This window comes from Pteropus medius, unplaced genomic scaffold (assembly GCF_902729225.1).
Source record: "Pteropus medius unplaced genomic scaffold, Ma_sr-lr_union100, whole genome shotgun sequence".
Lineage (NCBI taxonomy): Eukaryota > Metazoa > Chordata > Mammalia > Chiroptera > Pteropodidae > Pteropus > Pteropus medius.
The window spans coordinates 23,356,531-23,378,852 of NW_024349800.1; the positions used below are offsets into that span (position 1 = coordinate 23,356,531).

At 37.3% G+C, this 22,322-nt stretch overlaps 2 protein-coding genes across 3 annotated transcripts in view; one reads left to right on the top strand and one right to left on the bottom strand.

Annotated features, from left to right (window-relative positions):
• UGP2 (UDP-glucose pyrophosphorylase 2) overlaps positions 1–1,340 on the bottom strand; it is a 51,679-nt gene extending 50,339 nt beyond the window's left edge. The window contains exon 1 of one of the 2 annotated variants that reach the window (XM_039887007.1): positions 1,078–1,340. Coding sequence is in view for 1 of the 2 variants with exons in the window: in XM_039887006.1 (XP_039742940.1) it covers positions 84–102 (19 nt within the window). In the remaining variant the exon portion in view is untranslated. Of the gene's footprint in view, positions 1–83; positions 579–1,077 lie in introns of those variants that run through there. The other variant, XM_039887006.1, reaches the window with a different exon arrangement.
• On the top strand, positions 368–21,858 carry LOC120622148 (uncharacterized). Its single transcript, XM_039888147.1, has 4 exons — positions 368–397; positions 434–595; positions 670–2,249; positions 21,584–21,858. Exons 1-3 carry the CDS (start codon positions 368–370, stop codon positions 1,423–1,425), a joined length of 948 nt encoding a protein of 315 aa, XP_039744081.1. The 3' UTR covers positions 1,426–2,249; positions 21,584–21,858.
• The last annotated feature ends 464 nt before the right edge of the window (positions 21,859–22,322 follow it).

The window sequence follows — 22,322 nt, forward strand, 5'->3', positions numbered from 1 at the left end:
CTTCCAAATTACCTACCAACCCTCTCGAGTGTCAGTACCCAAATTCAGCTGAAGCAATCCCGAAGAGAAGAAGCGTGTCTTACCTTGTACAAATCTCGACATTTTAGGGATTTAGTAAAATACTCTTTTATATATATATTAATTTCTGGAGAAGTCACGCTATCAGGCAGACTTCCTCTCCTGCTATAACAACCGACGTGTTCTTTCTCCTCTTCCTATGTTTAGCCACTTAAAGGAGTATTTATTCAAAGCGACTAAGACAGCCTTAAAAAACAAACCAACAGGAAAACCCCCACTTCCAAAGGCAGAAACTTGGTGCGATCGAAGTCTGCTTGTAACTCCAGCTTACACTGCGCTCCAGACAAAAATGAGGGCCAGCTGGAGACTCCCGGAAAAGGTAAAATCACACGAACTTAAATTTCATCAATGAAAGAGGCGGATCTACAGCGGCTATTTCACCGCCCCCGGGGCTGGACCACAGCAAGCACTGGCGGGCCGCACCCCTGGCTCCCCCACCCTCGATGCCTTCCAGCCTCTCGCTGGTTCCCCGAAAAACCAGTCAACACCGGCCCCCAACCAGACAAGGGGCGGGGATGTGGGTGAGGCCGGCAAGGCCGACGGAGGGAGGGATGCAATCACTTTTCCAGCCCATAAATATCCTGGAACTAGGAGGTGCTAAGAATTCCCCGCGCGGGCGGGCGGCAGCTTCCAGCTCCCCGCCTTCCCGAAGCGAGTGGCGGAAACCCTGCCGCTGCATTTCCACGGGAGGGAGGGGCCGAAGGCTACTTAGGCCCCATCGCCCCTCCCCTGCGGCGGACACTAAGGGGCCGCTTGCGAGGGGGGAACCCCGGTGCCGCCCCGAGTCCCACCGACTGGAGCCCAAGAAGGCCCCGATCCTCCTCGCACACATTCGAGTCCCTCCTGCCCTGCGCTCTTCCAAACCCAAAATTCGGCCTCCGGGGCCATACAGCCGGTGGGGGAGAGGAGCTCTACACATCTCAAAGAGGAAAACACACCCGCCTAGCGGGTAGAGAGAAGCCCGCCCCTGCTTACCCCCAAAACGCCATCAAGACCCACCTTCCTCCTCTTCCTTTAGCAGCTGGGAAACTGGGGGCGTTTATGGCGCCCCAGGAAGAAGGCTTGCAGGCTGAGAGAATGTCACCTCTAAGGTACCCTTCTCTCTCCCTCTATCCCCTCACACATGAACACCTAGAACCCCTCGCCAGTGGTCGCAGCCCAGCTAATGACCCCTCCGCCCACCTGGCTGCCGGCTCCAGACACTCAAAGCCCCCACTTTCTCCTAATCAGTTCCCCTCCCCCTCCATTTGGAGCATCCCCATTCAATGCGGAAATGTTCGTGCTGCACAGACGGACAGGAACAGCCTCCAGTCAGAAGCCGAGGCGGACGCAGGGTCTGGCCAATGAGATGCGCGGGAGTGGCAGAGGGCGGGGCGCCCGTGTCCTAAGGAAGCACAGCGCGGGTAGGCGCGGAGCCAAATTAGGGGATCCCCCGCGTGTGAGCCACACTTGAGGCAGCGCAATAGAGATGTTTCACCAATAAAACACCCAACTTTCTACAGATAACTTAGCATGGGAGAGGGTCTGAAGCACGAGAGGTTATTTTGCAGTACATAAAAGTGTTCCCGCTTACCAGAAGTTGAACCTATCCGGCGGATAAAGCCAGAACACCTTACTGCGACTATCCTGAGAGAGCCCAGGCCCCACTCGATAGACACAAACTCTGCTCTCTACATCTGGCCTGAGAAGGGTGAAGATGCGCTAAGGAGTACGCAGTGGGATGTATGGGGCCCACTAACAGGAGGAAGGATTTAGGGCGTGGAAGAAGGTGCCGAGTGAAGGCTGTCCGGCTAGAACCGTGGCCTCCGGTTCCTGTTCCTGAAGAAACTGCTGGAATAGGCGTTTACTTTTCTGATCAAGTAGAAATGGCTTGATTTACCCTTCAAAAGTTGCTTACCTATTAATAGATTCTTGAAGTCCTGAAGGAAAGAGGAAGTTAGAACGTTGGCAGTGGCGTAGGGAGTGCGAGAGGGCTTGCGCCTGCCAAAAATCACAGTTATTGCCAACCCCTCCTACCTGTAAGACCGTGTACCTGTCAAAAGGTGTATCTCAGATTTTACACCTCATGACTCAACCGGCCTGCATCAGGACAGATGAATTGTCAACACTTTTAGGTGCCTTCAATAAACCTAGTAATTCTAGAAGAGTTTGGACAACACTTATCAACCAAGGTAAAGTGAAAATTTTTAAATGACCCATTCCCAAAACAGACTTTAATTTTTTAGTGCCATATATGTCTACGGAAATATTATTAGATAAATAACACAGAAAAGACTAGTGATTTCATTTGTCATACTAGGGAATGACAACCCTTGGTACTATATTTTTTATGTGAAATCCAAAATGATTATACCCGAAAACCTGACAGCTATAAAATAATTTTCCCAAATAAAAGCAAAGAAGTATCTAAAACCCAGATGTCTACATTTAACAAAAGCATTTGGAGACTGAACATCTTAATTAGAATCTCCACATCCTTTGTGTATCGTAGAGAAATTGTTCTGCTCTAAATAAGCAGTATTTATCAATAGTCAGCGTTAACCCCAAAATAAAATATCACTAGAAGATTTGGGCCCCATAGTGTTCCTTAGCTTGCAAATGATAAAGAACAATGAAGAGTCTTTAATTATACGAGGTTTATTGTAAGAAGGATGATCAGCTATTTTCTACCTTTGCAGAATATTGAGAGAGAGGAAGTGAGTTTTAATTGCAGCAAGAGCATTTGGTAATGCCTAAGAATGACATCTTGATTACTGAGTGATTAAATATTGAGATATGATATGCTGCCTCAAGAAATCTCCAAAAAGTACCTGTGTTCAATGGTTAAGTCTATAACCATCCAGAGGCTGGCTGTTAAAGAAATAACATTCTAGAAGCTATATTCCCAAATATTATTTCCAAATAGTGCCCTGTAAAATGGAATTTCTTTATACAATGACTTAAATTTAAATTTCGAACCCCCCAAGATTTCGTGAAAGAGCCAGCCTCACACTCCCTCAGAGCCACTAGAAACACTCACTCAGCAGATCATGTGGGGTTAGGGAAGAAAGATCATGGTCATTGAGCAATTTCAAGTCTTCCTGGAAGACAGTGGCCTGTTTCTGTACACATTTATACATTTAATGTGTGCTTAATCCTTTTTTTCATAATACACTACTATGGAATTCTCCATTAAGGTGCATGATGCTGCTATCTGTATCATTATAAATCTGTAATATAGATAGATTTACAGATTAAACCTTTGCAGAAAATGTATGTGTGTGGGGGAGAGTAAAGAAGGATGAAGATGGGGGAGCGGGGCTGGGAAGGAGTGCATGTACTGGGATGAGTTGGAATGAGATGGACTGTAAACTAAAAAGCCTGGAAGCCAATTTTTCATTCCTTCTTTCTACTTCCCCACAGAAACTTGAGAAAATTCAGTTTAATTTACCCAGTACCGTGCCGTGGCATGTATAACAACCTTGCCATATTTTTTCTTTTTCTTTACATAGAAACATCCTATCAACAACAAGGAAACAATGGCTACTGCCTTATTTCTAAACATCCTTTTTTTTTTACTTTTTACATTTAGTGTTTGGCACTGTGTCTGGTACATAGCAAACACTCAATAAGAATATACTGAGTGACCAGTTTGGTGACACTAAATCATTTTGACTCGCAGTTGTATCCTTTACTCTTTAAGAACTGTAAATAAGATTTAAAATATTTATATTTAGAAGTAAAGAATTTTTTTTAGCTTCCTTTTTAAAGAGTTTATTTAAATTAGTTACAAGTATACAGTACATTGGTTAGACATCTATATATTTCATAAAACGATCCCCACAATTGCTCCCTCCCTCCCATGGCCCTCTACCTAGCCATCATATTAATGCTAACTGCATTCCCTCAGAAGTAAAAAAATTTTAAGTTTCAGTTATTTCCATCTAGAAGGTGAACTTGGGCCAAAGTATAGTAGCAGCAAATGCAACATCCTGATGATTTTACAGTAAGCCTTGCTAACTACCCACCATAGTCGTTATTCAATAAGGGATGGTTTAGAAATTGCTAAAGTACGAAATAAGTGTACAGATCAGCAATGTATGCGGTTTTGTTTTTGGTTTGTTTGTTTGTTTGTTTGACCTATCCTACCCCCATTCTCTACACACAAGAAAATAAAGCAGTGCAGTTCTGGGAAACATGTCAGAGACATAAAAATTTCACTGGCATACCCCAAGTGTTTAGCCAAGACACAGACAACAGTTATATACATACACTGTTGCCCACACTCAGTATTGGCCTCCAGCTGTATCCATCTAAATCTTAGGCCACCCACGTGAAAGAGGGAAAAAAGGGCTACTAAATGTCAGAAGAAATGTGAGAAGTTGCCAGCTACTGACTAAATCTAACAATAGGACATTTCGCTTGAGTCAAAAGATAACCAAACAGAGTAAACTGGAAAAAGATATCAAATAATATCTGTGAGACAGACTGAGTAGTCTAATAAAATGAATGGCATTTCCAATTACTTGAGGAAGAGAAAGACTTCATTCTTCCCTGTTGCCAACACCCTGTTGTTAATGAATCAAGAAGTTTGCTGAAACAAATTGTGAATTTAAATTATGACATATCCATTAGTTCATAGTATGATTTTAAATTCCATTGGAAGGTTATATAAGTTTTATATCACAACAGCAGCAATTATTTCAAATAACTGAGATGTTTTAAAAAACGGAATTCTCTCACAATACAGATAATTATCAAAAGAGTTCAAAAAACCAATCTTCTAAGTAGTTTTAAAAGTTCTCAGGCTCTCAAGAATTCAGTTTAACCACAACATGCATTATCTTGTTCACATTGACAATTCTCTCAGTCTCCTCTGCAAGTTGCATAGAAGACACACAGGTCCTTACTATGTTGTCTCCTATTTCTCCTGCTCTGCATGTTGCCCAGAGGAGAATGTTGATGAGAAATGGTGGTGCCCATGAAATTATTGTATCTCACTGGTGCCAAACTGTATCTCCAGAACTCCCTTGATTATAGAGGCAGAGGAGTCATTTTCTTTAATGAGTAGACCCAGAAATAATCATAAAGAAACATCCTTTCAACCCTTTCCATGTTAAATCAATGTCCCTAAACTTTGATCTCCTTTTCAGCAAGAGCTTTTGAGATTCAAGTATAAAAATATGTTTTGATTATAAAATATATTTTAAACATATAATACTTCGAAGATGCAGGGATGTTTCTTGCACTGTTTTAATAGTAAAAATGAAGATACAACTCAAATGCCACCAATAGGGAGTAGTTAAATTATGATAAATACATTTGGAATAAATATAAAAGGACATTATCAATCATTAAAATATGTGCTGGTAGTATATATATCGACATGGAAATATATTCCTTATATCCTAAGTGGGGGAAAAAATCAGGCCAAAATATGTAATGTATGTGTGTGTCTACACACACACACACACACACACACACACACACGCACACAGACAATAAGACCTGATTTTTACAAACTTTTGTAAAAAAGTTCGCTTGCTTGTTTGTTATTTAAGACTGGTTAAAAATACAAATGTTAATGGTTGCCTCTGGGTGATGAGACCATGGGTGAATTTTATTTTTTATTATTTTTTATGTACTACTACTTCTAGTACAAACAGGTGTTATTTGTGTAATAAAAATAAGTCATGTTTGTAGATTTACCCAAACACAAAGAATATCCATATTCCAGCACCAATATTAATCAACCTAGTTCCTCATTTGTGACTATGGAAAATCAAGAATCACCAGGTATTTGAGGAAAACTAACTGCATCAAAGAGAGGGACAATGATAAAACTGAAAATTTAAATATGAAGGACATAAAGATTAATTCAGAGAATTAAAGATTTATATATATGTCAAGAACAAGCTATATAAAATTGACAATCAGAGTACAAGAAATAGTGCTTGGGAATTAAAAACGTGATTGCCAAAATTAAATCATTTGATAGAAGGGATGAAAGGTAAAGTCTGACAAATTCCTGGAACATATAGCAAAGAGACAAAAAGAAAATAAGAGAGAAAGTTATGACGTGGTGTATCAATCCAGGAGTTTCATTATCTACCTATGTCCATTTTATTAAATTCTTGAAAGTAGTTATGTCACAAACTTGAAACTTTTCTTTTTCTAAATGCTTCCTTCAATTACGACCTGTCAAATTGCCCCTTTCTGCCTCTTGACAATACCTTGGGCAGATACTGTAGTTTTCTGGTTACTTTCGGCACTTAAGACTTGAGTAGTTCAGTTTAAAATTTCAATTTCACATCCCATTTAAATCTCATTTTAGCTCAGGCTTCACCTGTGGCTTCAGGAACCTGCAATGGAGAGGGAAACATGGTCTGTCTTTCACTCCTCTTCCCTCTCCTTCTGGTTGTAGCTCCTTAGGGGTTGGGAGACTGGAAGGAAAAATGGGGAAGAGTGATAAATATCTTTTTAGTTCACTAGATTAGCAATTACAGTTCTTCATTAGTTTTTATCTGCTTTACTTCTATATGGCAGAGATACAAATGCTAACTCTCTAATGCAGAGTTTATGTGACTTGTGGGGCCCAGAAGGAGGGTGCTGGCAAGGCCTTCCATCTATACAGTTCCCTGATCTGGGAGAGCTAATGCAGTCTTAACTTTTTTCGCCCTACCTCAGCTCATAAAACTGGCAATACACCCCACAAACCTTTGCAACGAGGATCCCCTATCCCAAAGACTGTTCTCTTAGTTGGAACATTAGCAAATGGCTTAAACCTTGCTACCTTGCAAGGAGTCATTTAGCTAATGAGAAATTCCTACTTCCTTGTCACACCAAATGGTCTGAGTATACACTTTTCTGCTTCTACCCTGCTATCTCTTTCATTTTGTCTTTCCCCACTTAAAGTGGTACTGGGCAGATCAAAAGGTAGGTTACCTAAAAATTAATACCCAACAATTGAGGTCGATGTTCTTCCTTTCTTGTGGGAAACGATTTTTCAGTTTCATACCTCACCTGGTTTGGGAGATAGGAAACATACTCCTCTGCTCCCCCTGGAAAAGGTGCTACACTCCGGGCTAAAACAATGCTGACAATTTCTTTTTTCACTATTTCCTCAGTCTTTTAGTCATAGATACTGGAGATAGATGGGGAAAGGGGAGTGAAGTACTGGTTGAAAACAGCAAAGATTCAACCATTGAGCCTTTCTCTTTAAAATGAGAGATACTTAATACCTCTTTGTGCTCAGCTTGACATCATCAGTTCTGGGGCAATGGGATAAATCCTGTTTAAATCCTCTCATATGTCAAAAAAAAAAAAAAAGATCTAGGAAACAACAGAAAAATTCAAGGGGTAGAAATAATGTAACAAATAGTAAAAGAAAATGTGAAGAAAAATACATTTTCAGATAAATGTGTTCATGAACAACTAAACTGGATGATTTAACCATTTTTTATGTTCTTATGAAATTTCAGAGCATAATTTCATTCATTTATTTATTCAACAAGTATTTATTGAACATCTACCATGGTAGGCACTGTGAACTTGACAGAGAAGTGACAGATTATGAACAAGTAAATAAAATAACTAGTTAAATAATTGCAGATTGGATGAAAAGCTATGAAGGAAATAAATAGAATGCTGAAATTCAGAATAACAGGGAGCATTAATTTGGTAACATGGTCAAGAAAATGCCCCTGAGAGGTGGCATTTAGACTGTTGCCTGTGGGGGCTAAAGTCCAGCCCACACTGTGCTTCTCCAGAAGGGTACCTTAAGCTAAAACCTGGAGAATAAAAGGAGTCAGCCATATAGAGATGTGTGGGGAAAGTACATCAGATAGAATAGCAAGTACAGAGGCTCTGAGCCTGAAAGAGCATTGTGTATTTTAGGTGATGACAGGAGGCTGGAGTGAGGACATAAATGAATGAGGAAGGCAAGAGGAAAGAAATGAGTTTGGAGAAGTAGGAAGGAATCAGACATGCAGGGCTGGCTATATAGATTTAATATTTATTCCTAAAAGCGGTGAAAGGCAATCCAGTCATTTAAAGCAGGGAACTGACATGATCTGATTTACATCTTAAGAAGAGTATGGAGATGTATTTTGAGGTGGAAATAACAGGAAATTGTGATGAATTGGGTGAAGATGGAGGAGTCATGAGGAGTGAATTTAAGGGACGGGTCAAGGATGATAAATTAATCATAGGGCCATTTATTGAGGTGGTAAAGGCTGAGGGAGATCCAGATTTACAGAGAAAGAACCATTTTGGTTATGTTAAGTTTGAAATGCCTGGGAGACATACAAGAGAGATGACAAGTAGATATTTAAAGATGTGAATCTGGAGCTCAGAAAGGAAGTCTAGCCTACTAATATAAATTTAGGGATTGTCAGCAGATAGTTTTAAAAGCATGAAAATGGATAAGATTGTATAGGGAGAAGGCATAGAGAATAGAGAAGAGGGTACAGGAACTCCAACTTTTACAGGTCACATAGAAAAAGAGAAAATGTGAAGAAGGAGCAAGAGTAGCCAGTAATTTAAGAAAACCAGGATAGTGTGTGATATAGAGCCTAGCGAGGAGTATCAGAAAAGGTCAATTATGAGAGTTCAGTTAAACAGAGGACAGAAAAGAAGACAGCCAAATAGAAGCTGTCATTCACCTCTACAAGTGTGATAGGGAGATTGTAGTAGATTGAAGTTTGCCATTTACCTTAGCAACATTAGAGTAATACCTTCAAAGTTCTGAGAGAAAGTTATTTTGAACATAGAATTCTATAGGCAGATAAAAAATTCAAGGATGAGGACAAATTAGGGATTTTTCACTTTTTTTTTGACCACTTAAGCACCTTTTCGGAAGAAGAAAAGATTGCTTAAGGAAATGTTCTAGAAAAATGAAAAGAGAACTCCAGAAGAAACATGAGAACCAATTAATAGGATCTATTCTAGTAGTGCAATAAAAAGATGTTTCAGTACAAATATTTAGGCCTTCAAGGTAATTAATAGTAATAGAACAGGAAATTAGGAGGATCTCAGAAGAATGTCTTTAAGATAAAAGATTCACTTTATGAAATAACATGATTAAAAACCGAATAACATTAATATCCTTAATACTAATAATTTAAATATTAACATATGCTTCTGTCATCAACACCAAAGAAAGACAATTAGAATTTTAGTAAAGCAAAAAATTGTATAAGCCATGGTCCAATAATGAAACTAACATGTGACATTATTACGAGTAATCAATGGTGTATAAGAGAATTCATTTGACATTGACACCTAGAACATTCTCCTTCGATGAATGTATATTTAGTAATATGGTTTACATTTCCCTTTTCACAAGTCCATTCATTCTACTTGATTTAGCAGTGAATAAGATTTACAAAATTTTAATATTGATTTAGAAAAACCTCATTTTTCAAAAGAAATTTTAAAGAAAAATGCAGAAAAGTATTCTAACAGAAAATATTATAAATATTGACTGTAAAAATAGTGGTACAGCTAATGGAAGTTGAGAAATGGAGGGAAAACAAAACACAAATATATTAATCTTGCATAACGGAGGAGTGGAGACACTTTCTAAAGTGGATGGATCAAGAAATAGAGGTTTAAGTAAAGTTTTGGGGAAGTCGAAAGTTCTATGCAGATTTTCAAATGCATGGGGTCAGCACTCCTAACCCCTGCATAGTTCAAAGGTCAACTCTATTCTTTAAAACAATAAAGTTGCAAATAGAACTTAATGCAATATAATAAAAATTGTAAAGAGGAATCTAGAGGAAGAAAAATGAAGAGTAGTGTAATTGAGCTAAATTCTTATTCATTTTCAAAGTGTGGAGTCATTTTAAAAGGTTAGGAGTTGAACCAATAAGTGGCAGTCTATGTTTATTATTTTCAGTTATGGAGGTTAATATCAGAAGTATTAAAAACAGTTTGATCTAGCTACCTTTAGAACAGTGTTTTTCAAACTGTGGGAGTAAAATCAGTTTAGTGAGTTACAACCTACATTAAAGGAAGGAGAAGGAAAAAGAAAATATCAAGTTGCATTACACTAGTAAGGGTAAATAATATTTGTGAAACTTTTTCAACTTTAAGTGTGAGTGCATGTGTGTGTCTGTAAAACATATTTCCTACTTGGGTCCTGGTCAACAAAGTGCTCTAAGGAGTAGAACTAAGTTGTGGACAGTAGTTGGGCTGCCTTTTTATCTTTTATTTTTCTACTTATCTGTTTGAATTTTTTAAAACTCATGCATGTATTACTTTTATTATAATAATTTAAAATATGTATGTTTTTAATACATAAAAATATAAATTCATAAGCTTCCATAACATAAAATGTTATATTTCCTAACAAAAGCAAATATTAGGCAATTTTCTTGAGAAACAAAATGACAGGCAATCTTACTATCACTTAGCAAGAAAGCAAGAGTTAACAATAAGTTTTAAAGATTACTTTAGGTTCAAGGGAAGGAGGGCTGGTGCTGGGGCAAAAATTTAAGACATTAGGAGTCCATGCAATGGATTAAATAGGAAGAAGATCAAGCAAGCTGAATCAAAAATTTTAAGTAGCATTTTTACAATGTAAACCAATGCTAAGGATGATCTTGAATCAACAAATAATTTTACCTTATTGATTCTATACAATAGTGTTTTATCTAACTGTGAACACTATAATTACTTACATTTCTATGGTAGCTTTGAATTTTTCTTAGTTTTCTCTTACAGCAAATATGAGACAATTTTTGAGTACCTGCTTTCCCAGACCCTCCCTTTTCTAAAATCTTCTACTCCATCCGAGTGAGATGTGGCCATGTGCTTGTACTCTGACACCTAGCCATACCTAATTAGACCAAGGAGAGACTATTGACCCAGCCTATACCAGTCAGATTTTTTTCTCCTAGGAATTTGGAATTGGAACTCAGAAATGTTGATCATTTTATGTTGGTCACTTTGGGGAATAAGAGTATAATTTTGGGGTAGCCATGTTTGATCCATCTTCATAGATATACAGAAAATAATTCCTTTGCCTAAAAAATAAAGAATCAAGCAGAAAGGAGAGGCCATTAATTAATTAAGTCAACAAATACTTATTAAGTATCTACTGTTCCAGGTATTGTTTTAGATATTAGGAATAGAGCAGTGACTAAAATTTAGCACCTGCCCTGTGAGTGTATATTCTTGGAAAAGGGAGGAAGATGATGAACAAATAAAATTTAATAAAATTTCAAGTAATGATAAGTTCTATGAAGAAAAATAAAAGAGGACAAGAAATTCTGAAGTTGGGATCAGGAAAAGCCTCTCTGAGGAAGATAGTTGAACCAGTTGGGAAGCAAGTCAGAAAATATATCTAGAGGAATTGCTTTCCAAACTGCAGTTCCAGGACATGTAAAAACTTTTGAGTTGGGAATTATTCTGGGGAAGTTCAGGAGACATAGTGGCAAGAAGAATGAAAAAAAAATCTACACCTAGATAAAGATAAAGAGGAGATCTTAAAAACATCCAGAAAGAAGAGGTAGATTATCCAGTTGTATAAATGTGTTAAAGATGGCCTCTGTATGTTAGTCTCTATGTTGTTTACTTATTCATAGCAGGCTAGGACCATTAGATTAAGGCCTGCCAGTGCCAAACTCAAATTCCCACACATCCTGTTGCTTTAAGTGTAGCCAAAATGAGCAGATTTCTAGACACGCAGAACCTGCCTACTTGGCATATCCCATGAAACCACACCTTAACATCTTCTAGCCATAGATAAGACTAACCTTCTAGCATAAAAAAAAAAAAAAATTGCTGCTGTCCTTCAGAGCTCTCTGACCCAGAGATTCCTCACCTTGCTACCAAGTGACATATTCTACACACATACGCACCTTCTCTGATTACTCTCTCCTTGGGAGTTCCATTGCCCTTTTTCCCTTCTGGGTAGTGGCCCCTTGCTGCTACCTCTGGAAAAATCTCTTGCTGTGAGTGACTTCCACTCTTATGTAGTCTTGTCCAAGTGTCATCCAGTAAAGCTATTGTGCAATACTGCCATCTCATAGTAGTGTCATTTCCTTAAACTGTCCTGAAATCCTTAAACTCTCTACACAAAAAAGCACAAAATTAGATTGAAATTGATTTCTCAATTGCAACAATATAAGTCAGAAGACATTTGAGTAATATATTTCAAGTGCTAAGAGCAAATAAGTCAGTCTAAAGTTTAATATCCAGTTAAAATATAACTCGAGAGAGAAAAATTGAGAATCTTTACTAAAGAATATACTTCATAATTAAATAGATTATGCCACAGGAAGAAATGAGATAGCAAAAGGAAAGAAAGGAAGGAAGGAAGGAAGGAAGGAAGGAAGGAAGGAATAAAGGAAGGAATGAGAGAGATAGAGAGGAGAGAGAGAGAGAGAGAAAGAGAGAGAGAGAGAGAGAGAGGAAAGAAAAAGAAAGAAAATATACAGGAGAAAGAAAAGAGAGGAGGGAGCTGGGGAGAGAGAGAGAGAGAGAAAGAAAAGCGAAGGAAATAAGGAAGGAAAGAAGGAAGGAAGGAAGGAAGGAAGAACGAAAGAAGGAAAAAGAAAAAGAAAAAGAAAAAATAGTGATGGGGCAAGTAAATACATGGGGAAACCTAAATGAGTATTAATTATATAAAACAATGATAACAATAACTCATGAGGGAGTACAAAAGCAAGAGGTAGCTAAAATACTAGTTGTGTAACATGTGTGATGGGATAGAGTGATCCGAGGAAAAGTTTTCTAGGTCCTTTTTTTTATTCAAGCTTATGATAGATATGTTTATCAACTTTAGACTTTAAGTGTTTATGTTAAGGATAGCATTAAAAGAACATGTGTAGAATGTATTACTCCATAGTACAACAGATTGGGGAAAGGGTAAATAAAGAAAATGTATTTAATTCAATAGACAGCAGCAAAAGAAAAAAAGAACAGATATTTAAAAAGAAAAATACGACGTTTTTTAAATTTATAAAGAAAATAACCATGAAATAAGGTGGTAGAAATAAATCCAAATATACAATTAAATAATAAATATAAATAAACTAAACTCGCCAATTGAAAAATAGAGATTATCAAGTGAGATTTAAAATATGTAAAACGTACCTGAATGGATTTACAGGAAACACACTTAACATAAGGACACAGAGGGTTATAAGTAAAAGAAGAACTACAATAAGACAAGAGAAAGAAATAAGAGTTAAAGGACAGCAAGGAAACAAAACTTATTATTTGCAGATGATATGGTCGTTTACATAGAAAAATTCCAAAAGATTCTATTGACAAATCATTAGACTTAGAGAATTTGCCAAAGTGTTTGAAATAAAATTAATATACAAAATTTAAATGCATTATTATATACAATTAGGAAAATAATTTTTAATCTATTTAGATTTTATTTTGGTGTATAGTTTAAAATGAAGATTTAATAGATTCTTTTTTTCCAAAATGGTTAACCAATTATTCTGGCATTTTATTGAATAATCCTTCCTTTTCCCACTAATTTGTTGCAGTTTTTTCTAGCTTTATTTTTTTTAAATATATTTTTTATTTTTTAATTATAGTTGGCATACAATATTATTTTAGTTTCAGGTATAAAAATAGTGATTAGACATTTATATAACTTATGAAGTGATCACCCTGATAAATCTAGTACCCATCTGAGTTATTATAATGTTATTATAAAGTTATCATCAGTAACTATATTCCTTATACTTTACATTCTCATGACTGTTTTGTAACTGGCATTTGTATTTCTTAATCTTTTCCCCCTTTTCACCCACGCCTCCAACCATCCTCCCATCTGGCAAACATCAAAATGTTCTCTGTATCTATGTTAGTTTCTGTTTTGTTTGTTTATTTAGTTCTTTAGATTCCACATGGAAGTGAAATTATATTTGTCTTTATCTGACTTACTCCACTCAGCACAATGCCCTCTAGGTCCCTCCATGTTGTTGCATGGCAAGATTTCATTCTTTTTTATGACTGAATAATGTTTCATTATATATATACACCACCTCTTCTTTATCCATTCATCCATTGATGGACACCCAAGTGACCTCCATATATTGACTATTATAAATAATGCTGCAATGAACATATGCCTTCACACGTTCTCCTGAAGTTTCTTTAGATAAATATCCAGAAGTGGGATTACTGGGTCCTTCTTTGTATCTTGTTATAGCCTTTGTTTTAGTGTCTGCTTTGTGTGGTATAAGTATTGCTACCTCAGCTATTTTTGTTGTTGTTGTCTCCATGTTTATAAAATATTTTTTTTCATCCCTTTACTTTCAGTCTGTGTGTGTCTTTCTGTCTGAAGTGTGTCTCTTATAGTTGGTATATGTAAGGGTCTTGTTTTCTTATGCATTCAGCCACCCTATCTTTTGATTGGACCATTTAATAGATTTACACTTAAAGTACATATTGATAGATATGTAATTATTGCCATTTTATTATTCATAGCTTTTATCTCTTTTTTTCTTTATCTTCTTCTTAAATAAGTTCCTTTAACAATTTTTGTAATACTGATTGGGTGTTGATAAATTCCTTTAGTTGTTTTATTTATTTATTTATTTATTTACTTACTTACTTACTTACTTACTTACTTACTTACTTACTTACTTATTTGGTATGGGAAGCTCTTTATCTGTCCTTTGATTCTAAATGATAGCTTGGCTGGATAGAGTAATCTTGATTTTAGGTTCTTGCTTTTCATCAGTTAGAATATTTTATGTCAATCTCTTCTGGCCTGCAAAGTTTCTATTGAGAAATCAGCTGACAGTCTTATGAGAGTTCCCTTGTAGATAACTAAATGCTTTTCTCTTGCTGCTTTTAAGTTTATCTTTAACCCTTGGCACTTTAATTATGATGTGTCTTGGTGTGGGCCTCTTTGGGTTCATCTTGTTTGGGACTTTGTACTTCCTGGGCTTGTATGTCTAGGCCTTTCTCCAGGTTGGGGAAGTTTTTTGTCATTATTTCTTCAAATAGGTTTTCAATTCCTTGCTCTCTCTATTCTCCTTCTGGTCACACTTTGATATGAATGTTGGTATGCTTCATGTTGTCCTGGAGGTGCCCTAAACTATCCTCAGTTTTGCAAAATTCCTTTTTCTTGTTGCTGTTCTGATGGGGTATTTTCCGCTACCTTATCTTCTAAATTGTTGATTCAGTCCTCCGCTTCATCTAATCTATTGTCGATTCCCTCTAATATAGTCTTTCAGTTATTGTAGTATTTAGGTAGTCTTTATTTTAGTTATTGTATTCTTTATTTCTGATTGGTTCTTTTTTGTGTTTTCTAACTCCATTTTTATATTTTCTATCTTTTTGTTAAAGTTCTCGCTGAGTTCATCTACTCTTCCCCTAAGTTCATTGAGCATCCTCATAACCAGTGTTTTAAACTCTGCATGTTGTAGATTGTCTCCATTTTGTTTAAATCCTTTTTTGGAGCTTTGTTCTGTTCTTCCACTTGGGATATGTTTCTTTGTCTCCCCATTTTGACTGCCTCCCTATGTTTGTTTGTATGTATTAGGTAGGGTTTACTATGTCCCCTGGTCTTAGTAGAGTGGCCTTATGTAGTAGGTGACCTGTGGGGCCCAGTGTAGTCTTCCTAGTCACCTGAGCCAGATGTTCTAGGTGTGTCCCTTGTATGGGTTGTGTGTGCCCTTCTATTGTAATTGAGCCTTGGTTGCTGTTCACATGTCAGTGGGAGGGATTGATCCTCAGGCTGATTGATTATGAGGATTGCCCAGTGACTATAGTGGAGGAGCTCTTTTTCAGGGTCTGACCCTACAGAGCAGGATTCATGTTAGCAGGACTCTGGTGCCTGTCCAGTCAGCACTTTGTGTATGTCTTTCACAGAGGCAGCCAGTTTGTACTCTGGCTTGGTCCAAGCAGGCCACTGGATCTGCCGGCCCCGGGCCTCCTGAGAGGGGCCCTGTCACAGGCCAAGTTCAGCCACAGCCTACGCCCCACCCAGAGCCACCTGGCATGATCCACCAAGCAATCCACAGATGGCTGCCACCCATGCTGGGCTTGGAGGTGCCTTGAGAGGCCAAGTTGAGAACCAAGGCTGGCTGCCACACTAGTGTTGGGCTTGGGCCTGCTCAGAAAGTGGTATGGAGCTCACTGAGGCCAGATGCTGCTTGTTTGGAGTTTGTGAACCTTCGAGAGATTTTAGGAAAGTCTAAAGGAGGTCAAATGTAGGGGGATAGGAGGAGGGTGAAGTGGGTAAATGGGATCAAATGTACACAGGCCATTGACATGGAAATGCCACTGGAAATGGCTTGGGTAGACCTACAAGTTGGGTGGGGCACGGTCTCAAAGAATCACTGGAGCAGGGCAACTGGTGTTAGCCTGGTTGGGGTTGGTGGAGACTCAGATATGGTGGCCACCTGTGTCTGCAAACCAGAAACGGGAAGGGCTCAACAAATGAAAAATAGATTCTGCTAGCATTTCTGTCTGAAAGAAAGCTGCCCCTTCAGTCCTCCCACAGCCCTAGGAGACAATTCAGTTTCTCCCCTTAAGTCCCTGGCACCTTTCAAGCTGCTGCCCCAACACTGGAGCTCAGAGTGAGTGAATTCTTTAGCGAGTAAGTTCATGTGTGGGCCCTTTAAAAGGAGCATCTGGGACTCCAGCTGCCTTTCATCTCAGCCACAGTCTGTTGGTTTTTACAGCCAGAAGTCATGGTGACTTCTCTTCCCTGCACTGGAGCCTTGGGCTGAGGAGCCTGGTATAGGGCTTGGATCCCTTGCTCCTCCATGGGATCTCCAAAGCTGAGATATTCTTCCCAATTTTTAACTGTCACACGTGGATGTGGGACCAGCCATTTTTGTATCTTTGCCTCCTCTAATTAGTCTCAAGGTGGCTTCTTCTGTATGTCCTTAGTTGTAGGACTCCTGTTCAGCTAGACTTCAGGTGATTCTCAATGTTGGCTCTTCTGTAGTTTATTTGTAACTTTGACGTGGTCGTGGGAAGAGGCAAGCATAGTATTTACCTACTCCACAGTCTTGACTGGAAATTCTCTTCAGCTTCATTTTTGAAGTATTTATTTCAACTTATCCATTCTACATTTTGCATTTATGTGTTTCTTTGTTTTAGAATGGCTTTTGATAGAGTTAATCAAGTGTAACAAAATTGGTTTATCAAAATACCCCCTAGATTATGCTGATGTGTTTAGAAGAAACATCATGATGTCTATGAAGTCTGCAACTTACTTTCAGTTGGTTTTGGAACTAGAGAGAGAAAAAGTGAACATAGCAAAATATTTTTAAAAAAATTTTTTTAAATACAAATATCAAAATGTTAATCTGGTGAATCTAGTGTTCAGTCTGCTAGTCTTTTAACGTTTATGTAGGTTTGAAAGGTTTTAGAATGAAACATTAGTTATACTTTTTTTAAATGAAATTTTAAAAATTAAGATGTAATTTATATACAGTAAAATAGGTTTGAAATTTTACAAAATAAAAGTGGGGGAAATAAAAGCAATACATTTTAAGGTAGGCTTGTGATTTGGTTGAATGTTTAAGATAAAAAAATGGTATTGAAGTTTTTCTGATAAATATTTGTGTCATTTTTTTAAAAGATTTAATTAAATTTGGTGTGTGTGTGTGTGGCTTTTTTGTTTGTTTGTTTTTGTTTGTTTGTTTTTTACAGACTCCATGAGATAGCTTAATGATAAATGAATAATTTTCTCTATGAACCTATTTTGGGAATCTATATTAAATAATAGTTATTTTAAATTAATATTTGACTTCTTAAATCTGTGTTATATGTTTTAATAGGAAAGTGACATTATAATTCAATCTGTTTAAAATGAAACTTTGAAAGTTTTAAAATAAATTTCCAAAGCTAAATTTTTATTATGAAAAGTCTAAAATTATGGGAGGTGAACACACAATGTAAATATATATATGCCTTACTATTAAAATATATAGCTGAAACTTATCAGATTTCATTAACCAAAGTCACCGTAAAAAATAAGTTAATTAATTAAAAAAAGAAAAGTCTAAAATTCAAATTTCTTTGAGTTATGTAATATTACATAAGTGTATTATCTAGTGCTTTTTTTGCATTCCCTAAGACTGTTTATAGTATAAAATTATTATCCTAACTACTTTTGTGTGCTATGTTATTTGACATCTTTTATATGAAACTATTCACATAATTCCCCATATTTTTCTTTTCAAAGATAAAAAGATTGATTCAAAAACCACAGCTCTCTTTTCTACTTCTTTTAATAAAATATTTAATTGTTCCACAGTACATCCCAGCAATCATACTCTCTCTGCCTTCAGACAAAGATGGTTCAGATTTTTATCTTATGTTACTTAGTCAAGCTGCTGAGAAGGATTTTATAGACCACCTAGGAAATACACTAATTTTTGCTCCTTAACTTCATACCTAGTGTGTGTGTGCGTGTCTGTGCACACACATGCGTGCATTTGTTTCTGAAATCCTTTGATATACTTGATTTTGTACTTTTATTTTGAACTTTAGGCCTTTGGATAGGGCCTTTAGTTTTAATTCATTTCCAGCAATCGTTCCATTTTGTATTATATAACAATTTAAGTCTACTGTCAAATCATACATTTGGAAACAGTAGACAGGGTTCTGCCTCCTGAGTACTATTGCAAGGGAACTGTAACATGCCTTTTGGCAAGGTAGTTCACTGTTGACCCTAATGTTGTTGCCAAAACAAATCTGATCTTGTAACTTGGCTGCTTACATGGCTCCCAGACACCTACAGATAAAACCAAAAATTTTTAGAGTAGAAAAAAGAAAAACCTTTAGCCATCTGGCTCCCCACTAACATTTTACCTTTATTTGCATCCCTCTTAAAATGAAGATAGGAGCTGTATCCACACAGGGGTGCTTGCCAGTCTCAACAGTTATGTCCCATGTCAGTCCTTTTGCACTTGTCTTGTTATTTATGTTTAGAACATCCTGCCCTTCTCTTCTACTTCCCCACCCCAATTTTTCTTACCTTTCAAAAGCCAACTCAAAGTTTACTTCCTCAGTGAAAGTCCAAGTTCAGACTGCCTGGTAGAGTTAGTCACCTCCTTCTCTAGGGACTAGACAACCATAGTCTGGAAAGGAAGAGAGACAAGGAAACAAATAATCAAACACATGGTCAAAAGGACTTCATCATTTATTTACCTCTGTGTCCCCTGTACCTACCAGTCACATGATAAATAAATGTTGACTTGAATTTAACTGAATTAGGAAGAACAAGTGCAATAATTGCATTTTCACTTTTAAGAATATAAACTCTGTAGATTTTTCTATACTTATAGGTTCATATTTTGACCTTAAATAACAAACCACAAAGTGATTGCTAAAGTTTTACAAATAAATATATATCTTATCATTATTTGAGGTCTTTATAATTCATAGAACCTATGTAAGTGTCTCGGGGCAATTTGAAGTATAAAAAGCATAGAAATAATATTAGAATTAAAAGCTGAGATACAAAGTATAGGAATATGCCCCAAAGAAACTTTTGCCTGAAAAGAACACTATTTCGCAGATAGCAAAACTGTCATATTTAATGAGGTATCGCAAAACCTGCTTTCCCCTCCACCCCCACCTGGAGGCAAAGTCAATGTTCAGACTGAACTTTGTTTAGAAACTTTGGAACCATGTGTTTAAATAATGAAAGAGGTTTGTCAAGATTTTCTGCCAAAGCACATCACAAGCTTAACATGTGCTTGCTGCCTGCTCTTCAAAAAGAGTCTACATGAACTGGCCAGCTGCTAACATTTGCAATACCCTCTAGCTAGTTAGGTCTCAAACTGAGTCATAGCTCCATTTCTCAAAGGAAGCTCCTGAAACTCTGTCTCTCATATAACTTGTTAGCCGTTTTATAAGATTTCTCCATTTTAACCTTAGAGCCATAATAATAATAATTTATAAATATGAAAATACAAATTTAAAAATATTTCTAAGCTAACTCATCTTCCTGATAAACCTGCTTATCCCACATGCTCTGTTACAATGCAATCTTTGCAAACACCCACCTCAAAAAAGTTGAAAAACAACCAATATTTGTTGAGTGCTCGTAATGTCCCAGGCACTATGCTTTTCTAGCGTCTTTAATTCTCACAGGAGTTTCTGGAAAGAAAATGGCTTGAACACATGTCTCTGACCTCTCCTTGATTTTCTTCTCTCCTCCTAATACCTTACTGGAGCAACTCAGCAACTAAAAGCAGCCACCAGTGATCCTGTGAGGTAATCTGTGTTTCTGAGGCCATCCACAGGAGAGAATGGATACAGGACATATGAGGTCTGTAGATTGGGAAAGCCACCTTCAATCAGGAAAATAAGGGCTGCACAGGTAGAGAGAGTCGCTCTCCTTCTAAGTGTCTGAGAAAAGAGTGTCTCTTTCCCTTGGAGAGCCTAAGACCAAAGACACTCTCTCCTGCTTCCTTGCAGTGAAGGGGTCCCAATTTGACAGATTGTCTGCTTTGGGCTAGAATAGTGGCTCTCAAAATGTTGTCCCTGGACAAGTAGCAATGGAACCACCTAGGAACCTGTTAGAAATGCAAATTCTCAGGCCTCACTACAAGGCTGTAAATCAGAAACTTTAGGCGTGAGGCCCAGGAAGCTGTGTTTTAATAAGCCCTCTCTAGGAGATTGTGAACCACACAGGGCTAGGCAAATAGATGGTTTAATACCCTCCACCCATGGGAAACCCCAGCCACCTGATCTGTAAAGGCATCGAGACACTCACATCCATTAGTAGAACACAGGAAATTCAATGCATTTAATAAACTCAGTAATTTGAGGGAGGTTTAACTAGCTGATCAATCAGAAGAGATGACTCCTTTAGGGAGAAATAATCAAACAGAAGATAACTTTAATCTTAATAGCAGTCCTAATAGCTCCCATAATAAAAATTGAGGCTTAGAGAGGTTAAATAACTCAAGGTTACACCACTAATAAATAACAGAACCAAAATTTGAACCCAGGGCTGTCTGACTCCAAGTTCTCTCTCATGTTCCTATACACAAGTCCTAATTACTTCTACCTCAACTGTTTCTGTAGAATTCATCTTTTTTTTTTTTGACTTTGCTTTAAATTGTGATATAGCATACATAAACTATATACAAAAAATGTTACCAGCAGCCCCTGTATGCTTCTCTGTTCCCCTTGGAGGTGACCACTATCTTTACTTTTGTGATCGTTGTCTCCTCGCTTTTCTTTATTAAACCATGTCTATGAGCATTCTCAAACAACATAGTTTTTTTTTTCTCTTTTGAACTTTATATGAAAGAAATTACACGGTTTATATCCTTTTGTGTCCTGCTTCTTTTGCTCAACATCATGTTTGTGACATTCCTCCTCGTTGTCATATGTAACCATAGTTTGTTCATTTTTATTTCTATATAGTATTTCATTGAGTAAATAATAAATATTTTATTTATCCTGGAATCCATCCTTTTTTCTTCTCACTGTCACTCTGCTAATTCAGGCATTCATGAAATAATTTCTTATTACTTATGTTATCCCAATGGTCCCTAACTGTTCTCAATTTCAGGCTTTCCCTGACTGCTGCCAAAAGAATCTTCTGACAGTCAACATGAATCATGGTTGTCCCATTAAAAGAAGTTGTAGAAGGTAAGAAAGGAGAAAGGATGGGAGGTAGGCAGTGACACATTATTCAGGGTCTTGGGGACCATTTTAAGGATTGTGGTTTTCTAAAAGTGCAATGAAAAGCTCTATCTGGCTGACGGTTTTGGCTTTCTAAGCTCAGAGACTCTTACCCAAGAATGCCTAGACCATTGGATTAGACCCCTTTGATAAGTGTGCCTGCAAGAATCCAACCAAGTTGCCTACACCCTCTGGCCCCATGGCCCCTTTGGATCACTTCAGCTGCTGGTTGAGTTCTCTCAGCCCTGGCCCCATCTGTTGTCAGTTCTCTTTCATTTCTCTGTAATCATCTATTAAGTTCTGTAGGAGAAGCAGATTTTTACCTTTATACTCTTAGGGTTCTTTTTGGTTTGTCCTGAGAAGTCAATTGACATAAGACTGATCAACAGAAGAGCATATAAATTTATTTAGTTTTTTATGTGGTATAGGAGCCTTCATAAGGAATGAAGACCTAAGGAAATGTCAAAATCTACTTACTTTTATATTAGGTTGAATAGAGAGAAGCAACTATGGAAAAGTGACTAAACTATGTGGGGAGGCTAAGAGAAGATAAGAACTATTTTAACAAAGATTACTTGTATAGAATTCTCTCAGTCCTAACTTCTTGTCCTTGATGATAAGCATGT

Coding starts and splice junctions, on each gene's coding strand:
- LOC120622148 (XM_039888147.1), top strand. CDS start 368: ATGAGGGCCAGCTGGAGACTCCCGGAAAAG. Junction 398..433: donor GCTGGAGACTCCCGGAAAAG/GTAAAATCACAC, acceptor CATCAATGAAAG/AGGCGGATCTACAGCGGCTA. Junction 596..669: donor ACCAGACAAGGGGCGGGGAT/GTGGGTGAGGCC, acceptor TCCTGGAACTAG/GAGGTGCTAAGAATTCCCCG.